This window comes from Atta colombica, unplaced genomic scaffold, assembly GCF_001594045.1.
Source record: "Atta colombica isolate Treedump-2 unplaced genomic scaffold, Acol1.0 scaffold126, whole genome shotgun sequence".
Lineage (NCBI taxonomy): Eukaryota > Metazoa > Arthropoda > Insecta > Hymenoptera > Formicidae > Atta > Atta colombica.
Genome location: NW_017259213.1, coordinates 6948111 through 6966989, shown reverse-complemented (window position 1 = coordinate 6966989; position 18879 = coordinate 6948111). Strand labels below are relative to the sequence as shown.

At 39.9% G+C, this 18879-nt stretch overlaps 1 protein-coding gene across 1 annotated transcript; it reads left to right on the top strand.

Annotated features, from left to right (window-relative positions):
* The first annotated feature begins 398 nt into the window (after nt 1–398).
* On the top strand, nt 399–18080 carry LOC108684099. The gene is made up of 11 exons (XM_018188189.1): nt 399–1030; nt 3126–3395; nt 4938–5042; nt 5116–5338; nt 5495–5618; nt 5721–5808; nt 5899–6054; nt 6177–6337; nt 6600–6674; nt 8302–8444; nt 9386–18080. The coding sequence occupies exons 2-11, from the start codon at nt 3210–3212 to the stop codon at nt 17971–17973; spliced, it is 9849 nt and encodes a 3282-aa protein (XP_018043678.1). The 5' UTR covers nt 399–1030; nt 3126–3209; the 3' UTR covers nt 17974–18080.
* The last annotated feature ends 799 nt before the right edge of the window (nt 18081–18879 follow it).

Below are 18879 nucleotides of genomic sequence, written 5' to 3'. Positions count from 1 at the left end.
TATGCTATTATTTGATGATATTTTATAGATATATATATATATATATATATAAGATTTGAAAATATTCGATCTTTATTAAAATCTGCAATTTTATTATTATTATTCGAGTTCGACTATCCACGTGTGATAAAGTAGAAAAAACTTTTATCGACACTGATAATTACCGATCGAGTAAAGAAATGTAATACCGATAAATAATCATCAATCGATAATATAACACTCTTTAAGTCTTATTGACCTCATTCGATAAAAATTACAATAATATATTTATCCGCGTGACATCCTCACCATAATTGTCCTTCGACAGGTAAATCATCCTACCTGTCGACCTTGACTGTCAGGTGTCACTACACACGCGGCTCGTGAGACCGGTGCCACCGCCCTTTGTACATGTCGCGCCCTCACTAGATCGGCCCTACGTTGTAGTTATGCCTTGTGGCGCGATCGCGAACATCACGAGCAACGAAGACAGGAACGGCCGTGACGTGATGTAATAAAACGCAACAGAACAGAACGTTCAACGTAATGACGATATCCATCCTTGAGCACCACTGTTCGTTTAGTGCAAATGGTGTCTAGGCGGACGGAAACTCCTCGAACCGTCTTGTAAATGAGTGTCGTCGCGTGAGATTGTATGTGCGCGCGTATGATATACACATATATATCTATGTGTACGTATCTATACGTTATGGTTCCGATTCGGGGCTTTCGTACGCGCTCGATGGTCGAGCATCGTCGCGCACACATCGCCGCACCTACGACATCGGGCGGCGCCGCGAGATCGGCGAGCAGCAATAGCAGCATTGCCACTCATTATTAACGACGACACGAGATCGTCCCATTCCCTTCCGTCATCATCGTTGTCGTCGCCGCTGTCGCCGCCGCAGCCGCGAGGAGGACACGGTGTAGCGGTCGACGGAAGCGGCCGGCGGACGCAGCGGTGGTGCCTCAGTGATCAATGAACTCTGGTTGACGCGTGTTGAGGCGTGCTGGCAGCCACCGGGGCACATCACCGACGGCCCCGGTAAACGTAAGTATAATGTATAATTACCCAGCCCATTTTTCTTTTTCCTATCTCTCTCTTTTTCTTTCTAAATAGATAAGCTATATCTTTCTTCTTCTTCCGTCTCTCCTTTATTCTGCGATTCGTTCTCATGGTATGTGAACCATCCGGATTTTCTCGCGGAAACATGAAGGGCGTTCTAAAGCCCTCGTTGACGACCTATTGGCTTCCATTTTCGGTACGCCACCGCCGAGGAACTCGCAATTATGACGACCACGCATTTTATGTGCGAACGGACGTGCGCGGGCGGCGCGGCGGTGTGTGGCGTTTGCTTATAACCACTTATAACGTGCGGCGAAGCGAGGTGAAAGCGTAAACGTTAGCACGCATTAAAACGTTAACACGCATCTTCCCGCTCCCATCCTCGACCGCGGTCAGTTACGGGACTCGCGTGAGGCGTCTCTCTTTCGTGATGACTCGACGTCGTCCTCGTCGTCATGATTAATCGCGCCTGATCGACGGTGTCCGTTTCTACTTTAATATTACTTTAATCTCGACTCAACCAACTTATCGTCTTTTTCTAGAAGCTGTATACCGAAATTAAAATTGATCTACATTAGTAAAAACGAGCATCGGCTACAATCAGAAATTTCACCTGGATACATCCAGACATTATTTGATTCTTGTTTAACACTCGGAAAATAGCAAGGATAAAACATGTCAGAGTCTGAATACACTCGACTGAACTTTTTCAACGCGGCCCTGAGGACCAATAAATCTAATGCTCGTTTCTACCAATGTAGATTAACTTTAATCTTGGTTCAACTCTCTTCAGCTTTTTCTAACTTTTAGAACTAGGGAAAGATAAAAAGGAAAATTAAAGTTAATCTACGTTGCTTGAAATGGATGTTAAGGCCTGTTTTTTTTTTTTTTTCATTTTTTTATTAACTCGTGGTTAGACATTTAGCTACGGTTCATCACTAAGGCTGCTTTTCTTTTAAGAGACGCGATCGAAAAAACATTCTATCCTTCTTGATATTCTCTGAATAACAAAGATAATATTTGAAGAATAATATTTGTGTCCTACAAGAAAAATAGCCTGAATTAATAATTTTGCAGTGAATAATTTTAAAAGTTTACCAGTTACTTTAAAAGTTACTTTAGTGATTAATCATAGATAGAAAAACACAATTTTTACATTATATTATATTTATGTTAAGTTAAGTGAAGCTACGTCCAAGCCATGGGTTAACCAGAAAATGAAAAATTTGAGTCTAAGAAGGGGAAGGTTAATCACGAAGCTAGCGGTACCGGAACGAGGAAACGATGCGGGGGACTCCGCGTGACTTACAATGATATACCGCAGCGCATTATGTAAACACTGTCGCTTAGCGTCGTTCTCTGACGACGATCGGATAGATAACGATGCGAATCCGAGTTACGAGTACGTCCTGTCCTGTCTCGCGTATCCGCACCGCGTCGTGAGAATGAATCGATGCGCTTTTAAAAAGACGCGTGTACGGTGACAGCCGAAAGTGGAGCAGCGCGTCGGGAATAGAGGCGAGAGACGCTCGTGTCCGCTTCGCTCTGCTTTGCGAGACTCGGGGTAAAATTGGCTCGGATTCTGTTCCTTCTCTCTTTGAATCTCTCCTGTCCCTTTATCTAGAAATAGTGCGAGTTGCGGGATAAAACAAGTATTGTCTCGACACTGAGAAAGGCCGCGTTCAGCAGAACATTTATTTTGCAACTGTGTACAAGTTTTCTTGAGATTAATCTTTTACATTTAAAAGCCAGAAGAAAACATCCAATCAGCGAGAAGAATACTTCCAACAGTCGTAAAATAATTGATTAGAGAAAGGTTTTGTGTTGCTATTTTTGAAATATTCCATTATATTTCTGACATATTTGATTCTGTTATGTAGTCTATTATGATTATCCGTTTCCTGTTTTTAATAAAATCATTAGATCGTTCAACAAGCTCACGTAAGTTGACTATTTTATACGATATTTTTGCAGTTGATCATACATTGTAAATTAATTCTTTATCTGATTTATTTCTTCTCATGAAATATGAAATATTTGAAAACATAATTTCTTATTTCTTCTAATTCTCTCGTTACAGATGATGACATAATACCGACATTGATTGTCCCTTTTATGAAAATACGCATTAAACGATTGTTCTGTAAAACAAACTAAATTAATCATGATGAATGATATAGAAAGTTTTGGTATGAAGGGGGCCGGCTCGAAAATGCCTCACAGTCATTCGACGCCAGCTGGTGTAGACGGAGGTAGTAGGACACCTCCTGCAACACCGCGAAAAGCTGGAAAGATGCTGGCAGTTCGTGTACAGATGTTGGATGACTCTATTACAATGTTTCAAGTGCAGGTAAAGAATACTTATTTCATCCTCAAATAATATCGTATCATATCTCAAATGTTTACGACAATTAAATGTTAAAATACATGAAGGAAATTGCTCAGTAAAGCTCTCAAATAATTTAACAAAATTTAAAATCTTTTAGTTAAAAAAGTTTTAAGTCGATAAAGTTTCAAAAATTCACTTCTTAAAGTACTCTTTATAGAAGAAAACGCGAGAGTTTTTGTTTAACTGAGGTCACGATAGAATCTCTATAAATAAATATAAGTTAAGAATATTTTACGCTCTTGCTCTTGTGGCGTAATATGTTTTTTTGAGACCTTCGTGTGCATTGTTTATGCTCGAGCTAAAATACGCAAGCTATATGTGAAAATGTTTGCCGTCTACTATTCATAAAGGCGACTTCTTGCGCCCTACAGAGACTGTTGCAGGAATAAATGTAAAGTGACATTGAGTGATGTTTGAATATCTTATTGTACCTTCATAATTCTACAGCAATTGAATGTGTGCTCCTCTATTATCGCATTTGCGAGCCTAAGCTACATATCTATCCTATGCGTCTCCACGTATATTTTGTGTGTTGTATGTGTAAGTGCATGTGTGTTAAAACGCCATTAAATAATTTAATTTGAGAGAGCTTCATATCTCTCTGGGATATAATATAATCTTCGTAAAGTATATATATTATTTAATATGTTTGACATTATTATTTTTATATAACTTGAACTTGTGATTCATATCTTTTATGTAATCCAAAAGCTTGCACATATATTAATTCTATCATATTTTGCTTCATAGGCATAGTTAAACCATTTACTTCATGTATTCAGGTCAAGAGTCACTGATTACAAAGCCTTTTATAATCTTCTCCCTGAAGCCATTTAACTTAAAATTCCGATATTCAAGATTTATACTTTTTTGTTATTTTGGAATACCTTAAAAATTTTCATACTTGTTTTAGTATTATGGGAGATTTTAATGATGTTGAAGAGAGCATAGATAAACTGAGCTTGTAAAAATTTTGAGCTTGTAAGCTTCTAAAAATTTTCGAAAGAATCTTAGAATTAATTTTTGTAAATGAGATATTTTTATTATTTAAATTTAAAAATTTTTATTAGCTTATAATATTATGTATTTTTATATTGACAAGATAGTTACTATATATATGTAGTATAGTGTATGCATATACTTCCAGAAGAATGAACTATTGGAGCATATAATGTATCAAATGGGGGATCTCCTTGAATGTGTGAAATATGTATACTCATTTATTGATTATTTATTTACAATGCTTGCAACGTGTTGCTTATTTCTTTAGAGATTAATTTTATTCTAGCATCTTAGCTTTTTACAGTGAAAGTACAATAAGATTATTCTGTACATTTACATAGCATTCGATTACATAACATTTTTTTTTAGATATTTCATATGATAATTATGAAAATATAACATAGTAATGCGAGATGTCGATGTTTTATAATTTAACGAAGTTAATTGTATCAAAGTTTAGTTACATCATACTGCATAAATGTAATTATTTGAAAATTTCAGGCCAAAGCACTAGGTAGAGTGTTGTTTGATCAAGTTTGTAAGCAATTGCATCTTTTAGAAGCGGATTACTTTGGTCTTGAATATCAGGAACCAAATTTTACAAAAGTAAGATGTGATTTTTAATGTAAGTAACATTTTTTAATGAACAATGAAATTAAAAAAAAATTGATATTTACAGTATTGGTTGGATTTAGAGAAACCAGTATGCAGACAAGTTGGTTTATCTCTTATTGATCCGTTATTGAGGTTCTGTGTTAAATTTTATACACCAGATCCTGCACAGCTCGAGGAGGAATTTACAAGATATTTATTCTGTCTACAAATCAAACGGGATTTAGCTCAAGGTTTATTGCAATGCAATGATAACACAGCAGCATTGATGGCTAGTTATATTGTACAAGGTAATAATAATTATTGTATGTTTCTATTACTATTAATTTTAAAACTAATCCTAACAAATTAGATTAATTTAATTATTTCATAATATATTTTAATTTCATTGCCGTTGTTTAATAAAATATGTTGTGATCTATTTCTTTGATTATTTTTGTTTGTAGCTGAATGTGGGGATTATGTGATAGAAGACTATCCAGATCATACATATTTATCAACATACAAGTTTGTGCCTCATCAGGATCAAGAATTAGAACGACGTATTATGGAGAATCATAAAAAACATGCGTAAGAAATATATATCAAAATAAATCAATATTTATTAAATACACAACTTTATTAATGTTTATTAATGTTGAGCGTATCTAATATTATGCCTAATGTTAACAGGGGTCAATCTCCTGCAGAGGCAGATCTCAATCTTTTAGAAACTGCTCGACGTTGTGAATTGTATGGAATGAAAATGCATCCAGCTAAAGTAAGCCATGCTCTAAGATTTATATACTTTGATATTACAAAAACAGTTTCTTCTGTATAAAATATTTTTATAACTATTATTTTGTCCTAGGATCATGAAAATGTTCCACTAAATCTCGCAGTAGCACATATGGGCATTGTAGTCTTTCAAAATTATACTAAGATAAATACATTTAGTTGGGCCAAAATCAGAAAAATCAGTTTTAAACGAAAACGTTTTTTAATCAAATTACATCCTGAGGGCTATGTGAGTATTTAATTTGTTTTTAATACTTAAATAAATTTATTTTTATATTAGTCATTAAATTAATATGTATTTGAATATTTGTATTGTAATCATGTATTTATGTCACTTTTTATTATTTGTAGGGATATTATAAGGACACAGTCGAATTTTTCTTTGAAGGACGTAATGAGTGTAAAAACTTTTGGAAAAAATGTGTAGAAAATCATGGTTTCTTCCGTTGTTCTGTAGTTAAGAGAGTTGTAAGACAGAAAACTAGAGTGCTTAGCCGTGGATCATCATTTAGGTATGTCAAATCAGCTTCAAGAATATTGCTATATTTGTCGAAGAAAGTTAATGTCCAATTTTTTAGTTTTCTAGAGTTTAAATATTTGTAATTAAAAAGTTTGTAATTAAATATATTAAGTTTGTATATCAGATATATACCTTATATTTAAATATTCTATTTTTAAAATATAATCGTATAGGAACTTGTTAAATAACATATGATACTTTGAATTTGAATAATCAAAATATCACTATATTATAATACTTTTACATATTACCAGGTATAGCGGCAAAACTCAAAAACAAATTGTTGAATTTGTTCGAGATAATTACGTAAAGAGGCAGACATTTCAAAGGTAAGTTTCTTTAAGAGATCGAAGAGTTGTTGAATAATTAAAAGAATTCTTGGATACCTATGTAGATAGTGCATGCAGATCACGTACTGTTTTCCTAGTGTTGGTTTGTATCATTGAGATTTTTATTAACGAACGCACCAAACTTGTGAGTAAGATAGGAGGTGGCACGGTCTTGCTTTTGCCGGGATATAAGTCAATACTTACATATGTATTATCCAAACGTTTCCAATTTCCATAGTGGAAACGGTTTATCATATCCATTTTTATATTTCCGTTTGTCAGTGTTGCCTGCTCGGACAGGGGTGGCGGGGAGTCAGGCTCACCATCAGGCACGATAAACCCGAATGATGAGTGTACCCTCTCTCAATAGCGTGATCACTAATTATTTATATTGTTGTATCTAATAATACACAGCAAAGTACCACGTTTCACTGCCCTAACAAGTTTTATCCAATAAGATATTTGTCCATAGCAGTAGATTGTTCTTTAAAATAGAAGATAGTCTATTATATGATACAATTAAAAGAAAAGAAGTTGTTCTTGTATACCGGTAGATTTTCATTTGCTGTGCGATATCGATGCACGGTTGAAGAATGCCTTCATATATTGAACCATCGACTAATAAAAAGACTATAACGCGCGTGACATTAAATTTGTTTATAAGTAAGTTAAAATTACACATTATTACATATTGATATTAAATTCTGCAAAAAAGAACCTTTTTACATTAAGGTGATTTTAAGTATTTATATATTTTGTCTCTTCTAGACTGTTTTTTCATCTTGAAAGCAATAAAATATAAATAAATTTATATACGATCGTCAAAGTTGAATGCATTAAAGTCTAAATATGACGTCTAAATATGATGTGAATAATATATTAGGTATATTTATTTTAAAAGTGCACTTTTCCTTGTATTTTATTTATGCTTTGGAACACGCAAGATACTTCTCTTGTGTTTCATATAATTACTGCACGTATGGCTATTTTCGAACGCGCAAATAAAATTTTCTATATTAATTAATGTTTTTATAAAGTATATTCTATATGGCATTTTTGCAAGTATGACAGCCTTTTTTTACAATTTCATTTTCCATCGAAAATAATGGCTGTCTTCACTATTCCCAAATTCATTGATAGTACACAGTATTCTGTTTGCACCCGCGACAATTCGATGGTTTACTAATTATATATACATTGTATAATTAGTAAATATATGTATATACATAAATATTTGCACATTTAAACGTTTTAAAAGACATTTCTATATTTTATTATATTGTATAATTAAAAATATAAAATAACTTTACGTCAACAACAATAATTACATTGCAGTAAAAATCACTCAACGGCGGTGTTGACCGTGTATCGTATCAGAAGTAGAATCTATTTTTGTTTATCGCATATTTTAAGATGTGGATTGGTACGAAAATCAATATCATCCGCATAATTCCTTGCATCGTAGCGTCGGTTAGTCGAGAAGCATTCTTTTTTTTCATTTCTTTTTTTCTTATTAACAATCATTGACGATAACAAAAGAGAAAGAAGGGATAAGCTAGTTCCAAACACAGGCTTGGCATTTGACAGCCTAAGTCTGATGCTGAACTTGACTCTCTCTTGCTCGCAGGTCCAATTCGTTCCGGCAGACTAGCGGTGGTAGGGCATTGCAGGGCTCGGAGGGGGGAGGCTATCGTGGGGCCACTCCAAGCAGCTCCCTTATGGGCAGCTCCAGCATCTCTGCCCACCCCCTCCTGCCCCTCGGCGATCCTGGTATGTACCATGACCGACACCAACCTCCACAACAAACGCTTTATTTTTAATTTCTTCGCCCTTTGGCTCTATTTTTGTCCACCTGTTTCTAGCCTCAATTCTTTTCACCGTATCATAACTAAAGTATTGTAATAGTAGAGTAGAATAGCGTATCTTATAGATTGTTTTTAAACGGATTTTGTGCCTAATTTTTATTATGTTTATAAGAATTGAATATATGTGTGTATGTGTGCGTGTCTGTCGTGTGTGTGTGTGTGTGTGTGTGTGTGTGTGTGTGTGTGTGTGTGTGTGTGTGTGTACGCGCAAAAATTATAATATAAGAAAATCTAATCTTATGTATACGATTATGATATCATATCTCGTTGAAATGTTCCAAAGTGTATATATGTACGTTCAGGACTCAAAATTGAAACGTTTATGCGTTTAGTTTCATATAAAAAACGAAATAATTAGTCAACTTTGATATCTTGAAAAGTATAGAAACAATATTAACAATTTTTGAAAAGAAACAAAATATAATATTTATATTTTACTTATTTAATAGATGATAATATATACTGACAAATGATTATCATATACATATCAGAATATCATAATATTATTGATTATTATAACAAATATAATATAAGATTCTATATAAAAGTGTCTAATAACGACTATATTATTAATTTACTCTTTATTATTGATATTGAATACTAATTCACTAATACTCGTTTATTTTTTCTTTATTTAAAAGAATAAAAAAAAGAATAAAAAAAGTTAAAATATTATACGTGTGCATGCGTTAAATTCATTTTTTCCGCAATAGTTTTTCATTAATTAAATATTCATTAAAATAATTAACATGACAGAGGCATAATCGCACAAAAATAACAAAAAAATTCTGTTATGTCATATGTGAACGTAGAAGAAAGGAGATTTATATCGTGCGATTTTTTTAGCTCTGGCAACCCCAGCTCAGTCTCTGTCATGCGGTTCGATGACGCTGGATTCTCCGACGACTGTGACGAGTGTCTCGATGGGAGGGACGATTCACCGTCGAGAAGACACAGCTACATCGTTTCGGACGCTCACCTCTATCGACGTCCATTCGCCAGCCACCCCCAGCCAGGTCCCAGCACAGCGGCAGATGCATGCTACCAGCCAGCAACGGATTTCATCAACAGGTCGTATCAGCCCCTCTAACAGCAGTCCTCCCGAATTCCCACTACCACGACCTTTGCCCAGATATCCCTGGCAACGGTCGGCTAGTTGTCGCGAGTTGTACGCTTCTAGTTTTGAGGACTCCGGTAAAGCGCGGCCGCGGGACGATAAAGTCACCGCGGATCTTCCGTTAGATCCATTCCAGTTAGCCTCCCAGGGTGAACTAGATAATCCCATAACACGTTACGACGAAAGTAATCGTTCGTATAGCGCCGCTAGTTCGAAATTACCTTCTCTAGATCACGATTCTGTCCCCGAGCGTGTCTACAGCAGTTCCTACCCAGGAACGTCATCGTTGTCTACTGAATCGGGCCATGAGGAATCGGGTCCCGCTGGAGATCTGTCACATGACGATCTCTCACACGATTCTTACGAGCTTTTGGAACGCGAACATGAATTCGAGTATCCGGAATCGTATTCTAGTCCGCACGACGAACCAATATCCGATCAGAGCGACGAAGGAATCGAGCACGAGATGTTCCAAATGGACTCCGAAACCGATTCCTTTGTCAAACACAGATCATTAAAGCCTTCAGAGAAACAACAATATAGATCCGCATTTACTGATCTCAAGAACTCTAAAATCAAGTCCATCGATCGGTACTCAGCTGTATCTAAAGTAGATAACGATTTCGTGATCACCGAATCTAGAATACAACGGACAGGTACTCAAATAGAACGCAAATTTGAAACGAGACATGCTAATTCCGTGGAACAGCCACCCAAAACGGGTATTCCGCATCAGGATTCCGTTAGAAAAGATCCCGTGGTGATGCAGGTACAGAAGCAAAAAATGTCTGTCTTAAACGAATTGAAGAACTTAAAGCCCAAGTATAAGATCACACACGTAGATTCAGAAGTCTTGCGAGACGAAGGTATCATGCGTCCGAAATCGCGAATTGATGACGATCTAAGTCCGGTTGACGGAAGTAGAACATTAGATCATAGCGCGAAAGGTAGGACGACTAGGGCGCGTAGTATTGCTAGTCTAGACGATCATCCACCGCGGTTATATGTCGAGACAGGTAGTCTAGGTCGAGGTCATAAATCTAGAGATAGGAAATCGAGAGATGCTGACGTTAAAGTCGAGAAAGTTTTGTCAAAGGAACGTAGAAGCATTGAGAGGGAGGAGCGAAAACGGGACTACTCGAGAGAATGCAGACGAATGGATAAGAGTGATTCACGAGAACGTCGTTCAGTAGATCGGCTCGATTCGCGCGAGCGGAGATCAGACAGTCACGGTCGTCGCAGTATAGACCGGACCGATATGCGCGAGCTACGTAGAAGCATCGAGCGGCTTGATGTGCGCGAAAGGAGTTACGAGCACCTAGACTCAAGGGAAAAGAGTGCCTTTTATTACAATGATTTCTATGAATCGCGCGGTAAGAGTGTCGATCGTTTAGATTCTCAAGGGCTGCGCAGCAGCATGGAGCATTTAAAGAGTCCTAAAGAGAAGAGCAATCATCGGCATTTAGAGCGTCGGGAGAAAAGTATCGAACGGATCGATTCTCGGGAAACGAGGAAGAGTAGAGCTGCTTCTATCGATTACGATGCAAGGCATACTTTAGAACGCTTTGATTCCGACAATAGAAGCCCATTCGAGCGATTGACTCCGAAAGAGCAACGGAGGATGAGCATAGAGAGACTCGATTCTCAAAAGTTCGACTTCGATCCACGAGCGATCGAACGTTTGAAATCTTTGGAACGTTATGAACAAAGAGAACGAACCTATGAGAGAAGGATCGAATCAAGAAGCGCTGAGCGAAAGAGTCTAGAGAAGCTAGATTCTCGTGAGCGAAAATACTTAGGACGCTTAGAATCACGGGAGGGAAGGAGTCTCGAGTGCTTGGACTTCGACAGTGTAGACCGTAGAAAAAATATCGAAAGAATGGAACATAAAGATCAAAAGAAGACCAGGAGCAAACTCGAGAAAAGCAAACTGGAAGAAAAACCGCGGGAACGTGATGATTGGAGGAGTTTGGAGAAAGCACGGAAAGACGACGAAAGACGAGAGCGCGAGCGGCAAGCTAAACTATCTGTCGAATCCCGTACGGAAACTGTGATTGGCGTGCCGCATGAGATGGAAAATTTGAAGTCAAAAACTGTGTTTGCCGAGTACGAGCCGAAGGTTGTTGGTGGTGTCGTGCTAGGTTTCGAAGAGACTGCATTGCCCGGACATGTGCCAGTGGAGCGTACGAAGAGCGATCCAAATCCGGCACGGCAAAGATTAGGATCCAGCAACAGCAAGAGGCACATGCTGATGCACCAGAAATCCATAGATTTAACACCGGCCGACTCTGGCGATGAAGAACCGTTTTCGGACAGTGCAACAATACAGAAAAACAATGTCGATATTCCATATACATTGCATAAGAGACATGTTATGAATGGCACCGCATCTGATGAAAAATCCGAATCGGATAGCAGTAAAACTTCGAGGAATATCAAGAGTCTCGCCAAAGATTTACCGAAGTTACCACTGAAGATGGTAACGGATCTCCCATATTTCGATTTAACTAAGCTTTCCTCGATAGAAAAGGCCAGCAATAAACTATCTCCGGATAAACCGAAGAGCGGCACAGTTACTTCCGCAAGACCAAAATCGATATTAAGCCCCTCGGATAAGCCGAAGAGTATTTTAAGTCCTACATCGAAACTTTCGCCTACAGATCCAAAGAGCATCGTTTGCAGTTTATCGCCCAGTAAGAGAAGCCCTTTGAAAGTGAAAACTCAGTCTCCTGAAAAGTTCTCACAAAAGGGTGGCTCGTTAGATAGAAACAAAGCCGAAGTTATCATCGAGGATTACACATGTAAGAAATCTTCGAGTTTGGACAAAAAGCCTTCGAAATTGTCGCCGGTGGAACCGAATATCACTATTATCTCGGCTATCGAAAAACGTTCGCCCAAAAAGTCGCCGACTGATCCTAACGTAACTATCGTCTCTGTGATACAGAAGAAGAAATCTGTCGATGGTGCGCCCAGAAGTCCCACCAGTATTGCGAAAGCGGCGGATGCCGTAAAAGCTGCTCTGAATTTTGCCGATATCGTTAGCATGGAAATGAAGCAAAATTTAGAACGCAAGGCGAAAATTGAGAAAGATAGTCTGAAAGCACCAGACGATAGTTTAGAAAAGCAAGATAGCATTGAAAAGATACCATTACCCGATATTCCTGGCGAACAGGCTGATGAGAAAACAATAGGTGATCAAGTCAGTAATATCGAACAGATGATGGTTAAAGAACGGGATCGTTCCCCGAAACGAATCGTCGATGAATTATCTGACGATGATCAAAAAAGAGATAACGTACAGTCTGTAATAGCTCAAGTTCACATACCAGCTACATTGGAAATCAAACCAGAGAAACCGCCGATTCCGGAGAAACCCAAAACATTAGAGAAGCCAAGTATTCCCGAAAAAACAAAACGTATTTTGGAGAGAATAGAATCGAAATTTTCGGAAGTTAGTAAAAATTCCGCTACACGAATATCGAGACCAAAGATCATTGATACAGGATTTGACGATTTCGTGGATCCAGTCGCCGATTTGCCTTTGGACGAAGTGCCTGTGAAACCTACTCTAGAGTTGGATAGTCTTAAAGTTCCTGAGTTCGTTCCTTTCATGCTGAGACCGCACGCGGAACCGATAAGATCGAAATCTTTATCATTGGCAGAAGAGAAGGCGCCGATCGATACCTTGCTCTCACCGGAAGTTGAAAATAAACATTTCGTGCAAGATGTCTCTCCAAAGAGAATGAGGAAGGTGAAGTCCGAACCGAAAAAGGATTTTAAAAAACAATCAAAATCGTTAGAAGGCGACAAACCGCCACTGAAGAAGAGCACATCGAAGGAGTCACGTTCGCCATCGGTGAGTACAAAAATCGACAAATCCAAATTGAAACTCGGTGAAATGCCACAGGAGATCATAATAATAGATTCGACTGATGTGGCGCCAGAGATAAGTATTGTACAAAAAGGTAGATCAAAATCCGTAACTAGATTATCTGACAAGCCATTTTCAACATCAAAGGAGGAAAAAGAAGAAACGAAGACTCGCGCGAAATCTGCGTCCGTCGACGATGAATTGATTAAGGGCACGATAAAATCTGAGAAATCGAGACCGAAGTCATTGGGAATATCTAAAAGTTTGGGAAGTACGGAAAAGAAAGATTCAGTAGAGAAAATTTCGCCGAAGAGAATCAAAGCTGCTGCCAAGGCAGCTGCCGATAAATCTGCTATGGCAAAAGAAGCAATGCCAAAACAGGATACGAAAATAGCACGTGGAAAAGTGGCTTTGAAAGTGGAAGCGACTAGCGAGGAAACTGCTGCTGAATCAAAACAATCTAAACAAGAGAAGGATTCTAAGCCGTCTGTTAAACCTGATGTAGTGATTGATCAGCCAATGGATATTAAACGAGCAACGGAGTCCAAGGAAGTGATTAAGGAATCAGATAAAGAGTCAAGCAAGGAACAAATTAGTATAAAGAAAATAACGCTTGTACAGGATTTAACTCAATCTTCTTTAGTCTTACGGAAACCAGGACAGACACCTATTCTGTTTGCTCGCGCACGTCTTGGTCTTTCGGAAGGTAGCGGGATTGGCGCTCTTCAGCGTCAAGGCGCAACGCAGTCACCTACTGCTCAGCGGCGCGCGAAATCTTTGGACGCCGCCGTAATCTCCGTGCACAGACTACCGCCAGCGAACGCATTCTCCAGCAAAGATGACACAGTGGATGTGTCGGAGAATCTGGAGGATCAAGAGAACGCTGCTCAAGGCGCAAGTACGGTATCAAAAGTGCTTTCAGTTCAGATGGAAGCCTCGCCGAATCACAAATCCGACAGTACCGATCACACGACCGTGCCAGAGATATGTACGGATTCTTTGTCTGTTACCGAGACTTCGACGCAGTATCTAGAGTCGCCACTGACAGAATGTAACGAGATTGTTCCTTGTGTTGATTTTTATGAGGGACAAGAAGGCAGTCAAATGCCTTTTGTGAGTTCCATTAATGGAAACAGAATGCAAACGGTCATAGAGAGCGCTAAAATGGAGGAAGCAACAAAATTCATCGATCAAAGTTCCGCCGAATCCGGTGTTGAACAGGAAGCATCTCAGGAGAGTTCCGATGCAAAGGTTGACACAACAAAAGGTACTCAATTGGATCAAGATCAATCAACAATCTCTACAGTCTTCGTAAAGAGCGCTAGCACAGAAGCTATTTGTAGACAAACTGAATCGCCGAGCGAAGTTTCTGATGGAGAGACAAATGCAAAAATTAGCGAAACTGTATCACCAAAATCTTCTTCACCTCGTCCATACGACTTTCATGTCAGAGTTGAAGGTTCAAGAAGTCCGTCTGAGAGAGATGATGTACCTGATGTTACTATAAGTGCAGCTCGAGAGGACATGTTTTTCTTCAATTATGATCAGGATGATCCTCCAGATATGGTTAAGTCACCAATACAAATATCCATTGAAGAATGTTCCGACGACGATATGAACCAGGAGGAGGAAGAGGAAGAAATAGTAGAAGTACGAGTGGAGGACATCGACGAACGAGAAGAAGAGGAAAATAAACGATTGGACTCTCTTGATACGAGTGAGGATACGCTCGATGCGCTTGATACGCAAGTGCAGACCCGAGGTGCGGATAGCGAGTTAAGTTCACCGGACTATGGTATTGATAAAATGGATGAGAAAACATTGGTCGAAGTTGAATTGACGCCGGAATACCTGGAGATGAAGAAAGAAGATGAAGAAACGCCGGAAGAATTACCGGAAGATGAACCAGCGAAAGAGACTGTGGAGATTGCAGATTCCAATCGTCTCTCCATCGACAGAAAACTCAGACTGAGCACTGAACGTTCGAGAAGCGAAGAAACCAACACTTGGACACCAGACAGAGAAGACCCAGACTCTAGTTCATGTTCTATCGCTCGACCATTAGGAATCGGTCAAATACAACCTATAATAGATCGTCGGGAAATCGCTATGATCGAAGACGCCCGTGACAATGGTTCCTTGGATGATGACAGTAACGGCACGCAACCTCCTCCAAAGCAAGAAATGAACGTCACGTGGAAATCATTCCCGCAAGGAAGCTCCGGTAGTTCCAGTCTCGAGGACGGCTGGGTGCCTCAGGACGAGAGCAACGCACAGCAATCGCAATCTGAGGACAGCAACGGTCAGAACGAGGATAGTTTCCAAGAAGACCTAGCGGACTTTCCTGGCACCTTTATCATTGGTCCCGAAATATTAGCTAATTATGGCGCATTTTCACTTTCACGTACGCTGTCGAGAATATCCGAACGATCGACTACGTCAGAGCAAGACAGAAGCGACTTGGAGGACTCCTTTAAGCCCAGTTCGAGGTCGCCGAGTCTCGACGATGAGTCTTTGATGTCAAGCGATCATCAGCCATCTCTATCATCGGATCCTCCATCTGGTACGGCGTTACCATCCGTTTCTGATGATCGCAGAACATCTTCCGAGCTGCCAGATATTCCTATCGACGTGGTTAGTGCGCATGAGGATGACTCGAAATCGCCGCGAACGACTAGGCGATCACGATTGCAGTTGCAAAGTTCCGAGGACTGGCCATCGCCACCCAGTTCACCTGTTTTTGAAACACCGGTAGTGAGTCACGTGGAGACATTTTATATGGAAATCAAACCGGAGGAAGCCGTCAAGGTGACTGTTACAGACAGTACGGAGACGCCCGTTCATGCGGAACAAGATAGTGATTCCAGTGACGAGAATAGAACGTTGCATGATGATCTACATTCGACTCTGTTGGAGGATGGACAAAGTTCGACGTCTGTGACAACAGCTGACGGTACAGTCAAAATCGCGGTAAAACCGAAATCGAATTCATATATAACTGGTTCGTCACATAGTGAGGACACATCGATGGGCTTGTCTATGTCCGAATGGTCCAGCTCAAACAACACTGTGCGTCAGTTTTGTCAGTACTCTGGTACGAAATCTGACGACAACTCGCTTGCGGAACTTGGCGCTTCGATCTCAGACTGGTCAGGTAGCACAACGGTGATACCACAACAATACTACGCCACAGCCGTGGATAAAAGTCAGAGTGACACCACGACATCCGAGAGAAGTGCGACCAGCATGAGACCAAACTCGAAATGTCAATCTGCAGATACTTCCTCCCTTCCATCTCCGCCATCTCCGTCTTCACTACCGCTACCCGTGTCGCCACCACTGCCTTCTCCACCCGAGACAGTTACTTCCTCGTTTCTTCATGAAGACGAAACCATTGGTTCTACGACCAAACAGCACGAGACTTTACAGGCCAAGACTACTATCGAGAATGATGACGATCTACATCAATCTCAAACGCACGGTGACGAGTTCGATGAGGCGCGACGTTTTATTGAGAGCCAATTCGATGAACATCATCATCTGCGCCGATATGATGACGAACAGCAAAGCGTTTGTCCCCAAGAATTCGCCGACACTTCGCCACCTCGTATCACTCTTCGAAATGAGTACGACGAGGCCATCGACGATGATTTCCAAATGATTCCAGACGAAGATACGATCTGCGTTGATGACACGGCGTTACCAATTCCCGAAGAGGATGAGGAGGATCAATTGTACGATAATGTGCCCGCAATGAAGTATTCTAGTAGCGAGAGAATACGGATGGAGGTCGGCCGGGGGGACAGTTCGGAAGATATGCACGAGAAATATGCCGATCTCACGTTACAATCGAGAATACCGGACGATTGGTTATCTGAAGAACGAACACACGTCTCGGAGCGAGAGAAATCATCGACGAAATCAACAGGCAAATTCGATCGCGGCTTCTCGGAACCGAGTCCACATGAAGCAAGCAGGTATCACGGCACGCGATCCACTGAACGGCCTGTGATGGTGCCGATCCGAGCGAAGTCGACCCCATATTACTCTACCACGAGTCTGAGCGGCGAATCGACTACATCTAGTCCGCCTATGCCAATCAAGACGCAGATCAGAACAAAGACGATGCCTTGTTCGTCGAGCCGTAGTCCACAGAGCGAGGGTGACACCTCCTCGAGCATGGATAGCCCGGCGCACACGCCCGATCGGGGTCAACGGGCATTCCGCCGGAAACGACAGCAGAATGCTAAGAGGCGACACCGCGTAGTAGTCGATCTTGAGATCAAGGATGGCCATATAATATCCAGCACTGATTCCAGTTTCGACGTGGCAACTATACCGCCACCGCTGCTACCAGAAAGTCAGAATCTAGACGTAGACGATGACGAGGACGATGAGATGTCCCTCGAGACGAAGGATGAACATCATCGACAGCAGCAGCGTTGATGTAGCGTCAACGATCGACACTAAACAGAAATGCCCGAGGAAAAGAAAAAATTGAGCACAATCGGTCACACTCATTCGGGGCTCAAATTAGCAGAATTTATAGGCAAGTTCTCAGTCATATGGAATTGAACGCACTTTAGAATTGACAGACTCCATATGTTGGCACTCTCGACTTATGTCTGTCGCGCGAAAGATCAAATGGGAACAAATCTCGATGACTCGGCCTGATCTTCTGCAATCTTGATTCAACAACGACGATTTGCCCGGCGAAGTTTTGCGCTGAGTGGCAATCGAGAATCGAGAAGTTATACGGGTATGAATGACATGAGCGAATTAACGACGATGAAAGCAGGACAGACGTAAGACGAAGACAATGTTTGTCGTTCCGGCTGGAAAGCCCAAGGCTGAATGATCAAAAGCTGCGCGAGGAAGGTAGCATAATTATATCGTTAGGGATACGGTTTGTTACGCATTTTAGAGACCCGATTTACTTTGATATCACGATAGAACCCCTTTGATCCCCATCGCCCAATAGATATGAGTATACTTTAGCGAGTAATATTCATATATAATATACGGGAAGTGAAATATCTTAACTATCGTGATCAGCGTGCCCGTGGACTCGTTGGAAAATGATAATCGTTACTTGCGACACGTTATATCCTATTAATAATAATGGTATAAGGCATAGAAATTGAAAAATCGACGTAGGATTTTTGAAGATAATTGTAAACTTAAAAAAAATTTAAAACGAGCTGTGTCATCGCGTATCATTTTTAACCCTTTAATCGGCTTGAACTCTTTTGTTTTTTTACATGAGATATTGCTAAGGATAATTGTGCAAATACTTGAATGAATAACGTAAATATTCTTTTCTTTCTCCTAAAAAAAAAAATTAATGTAACT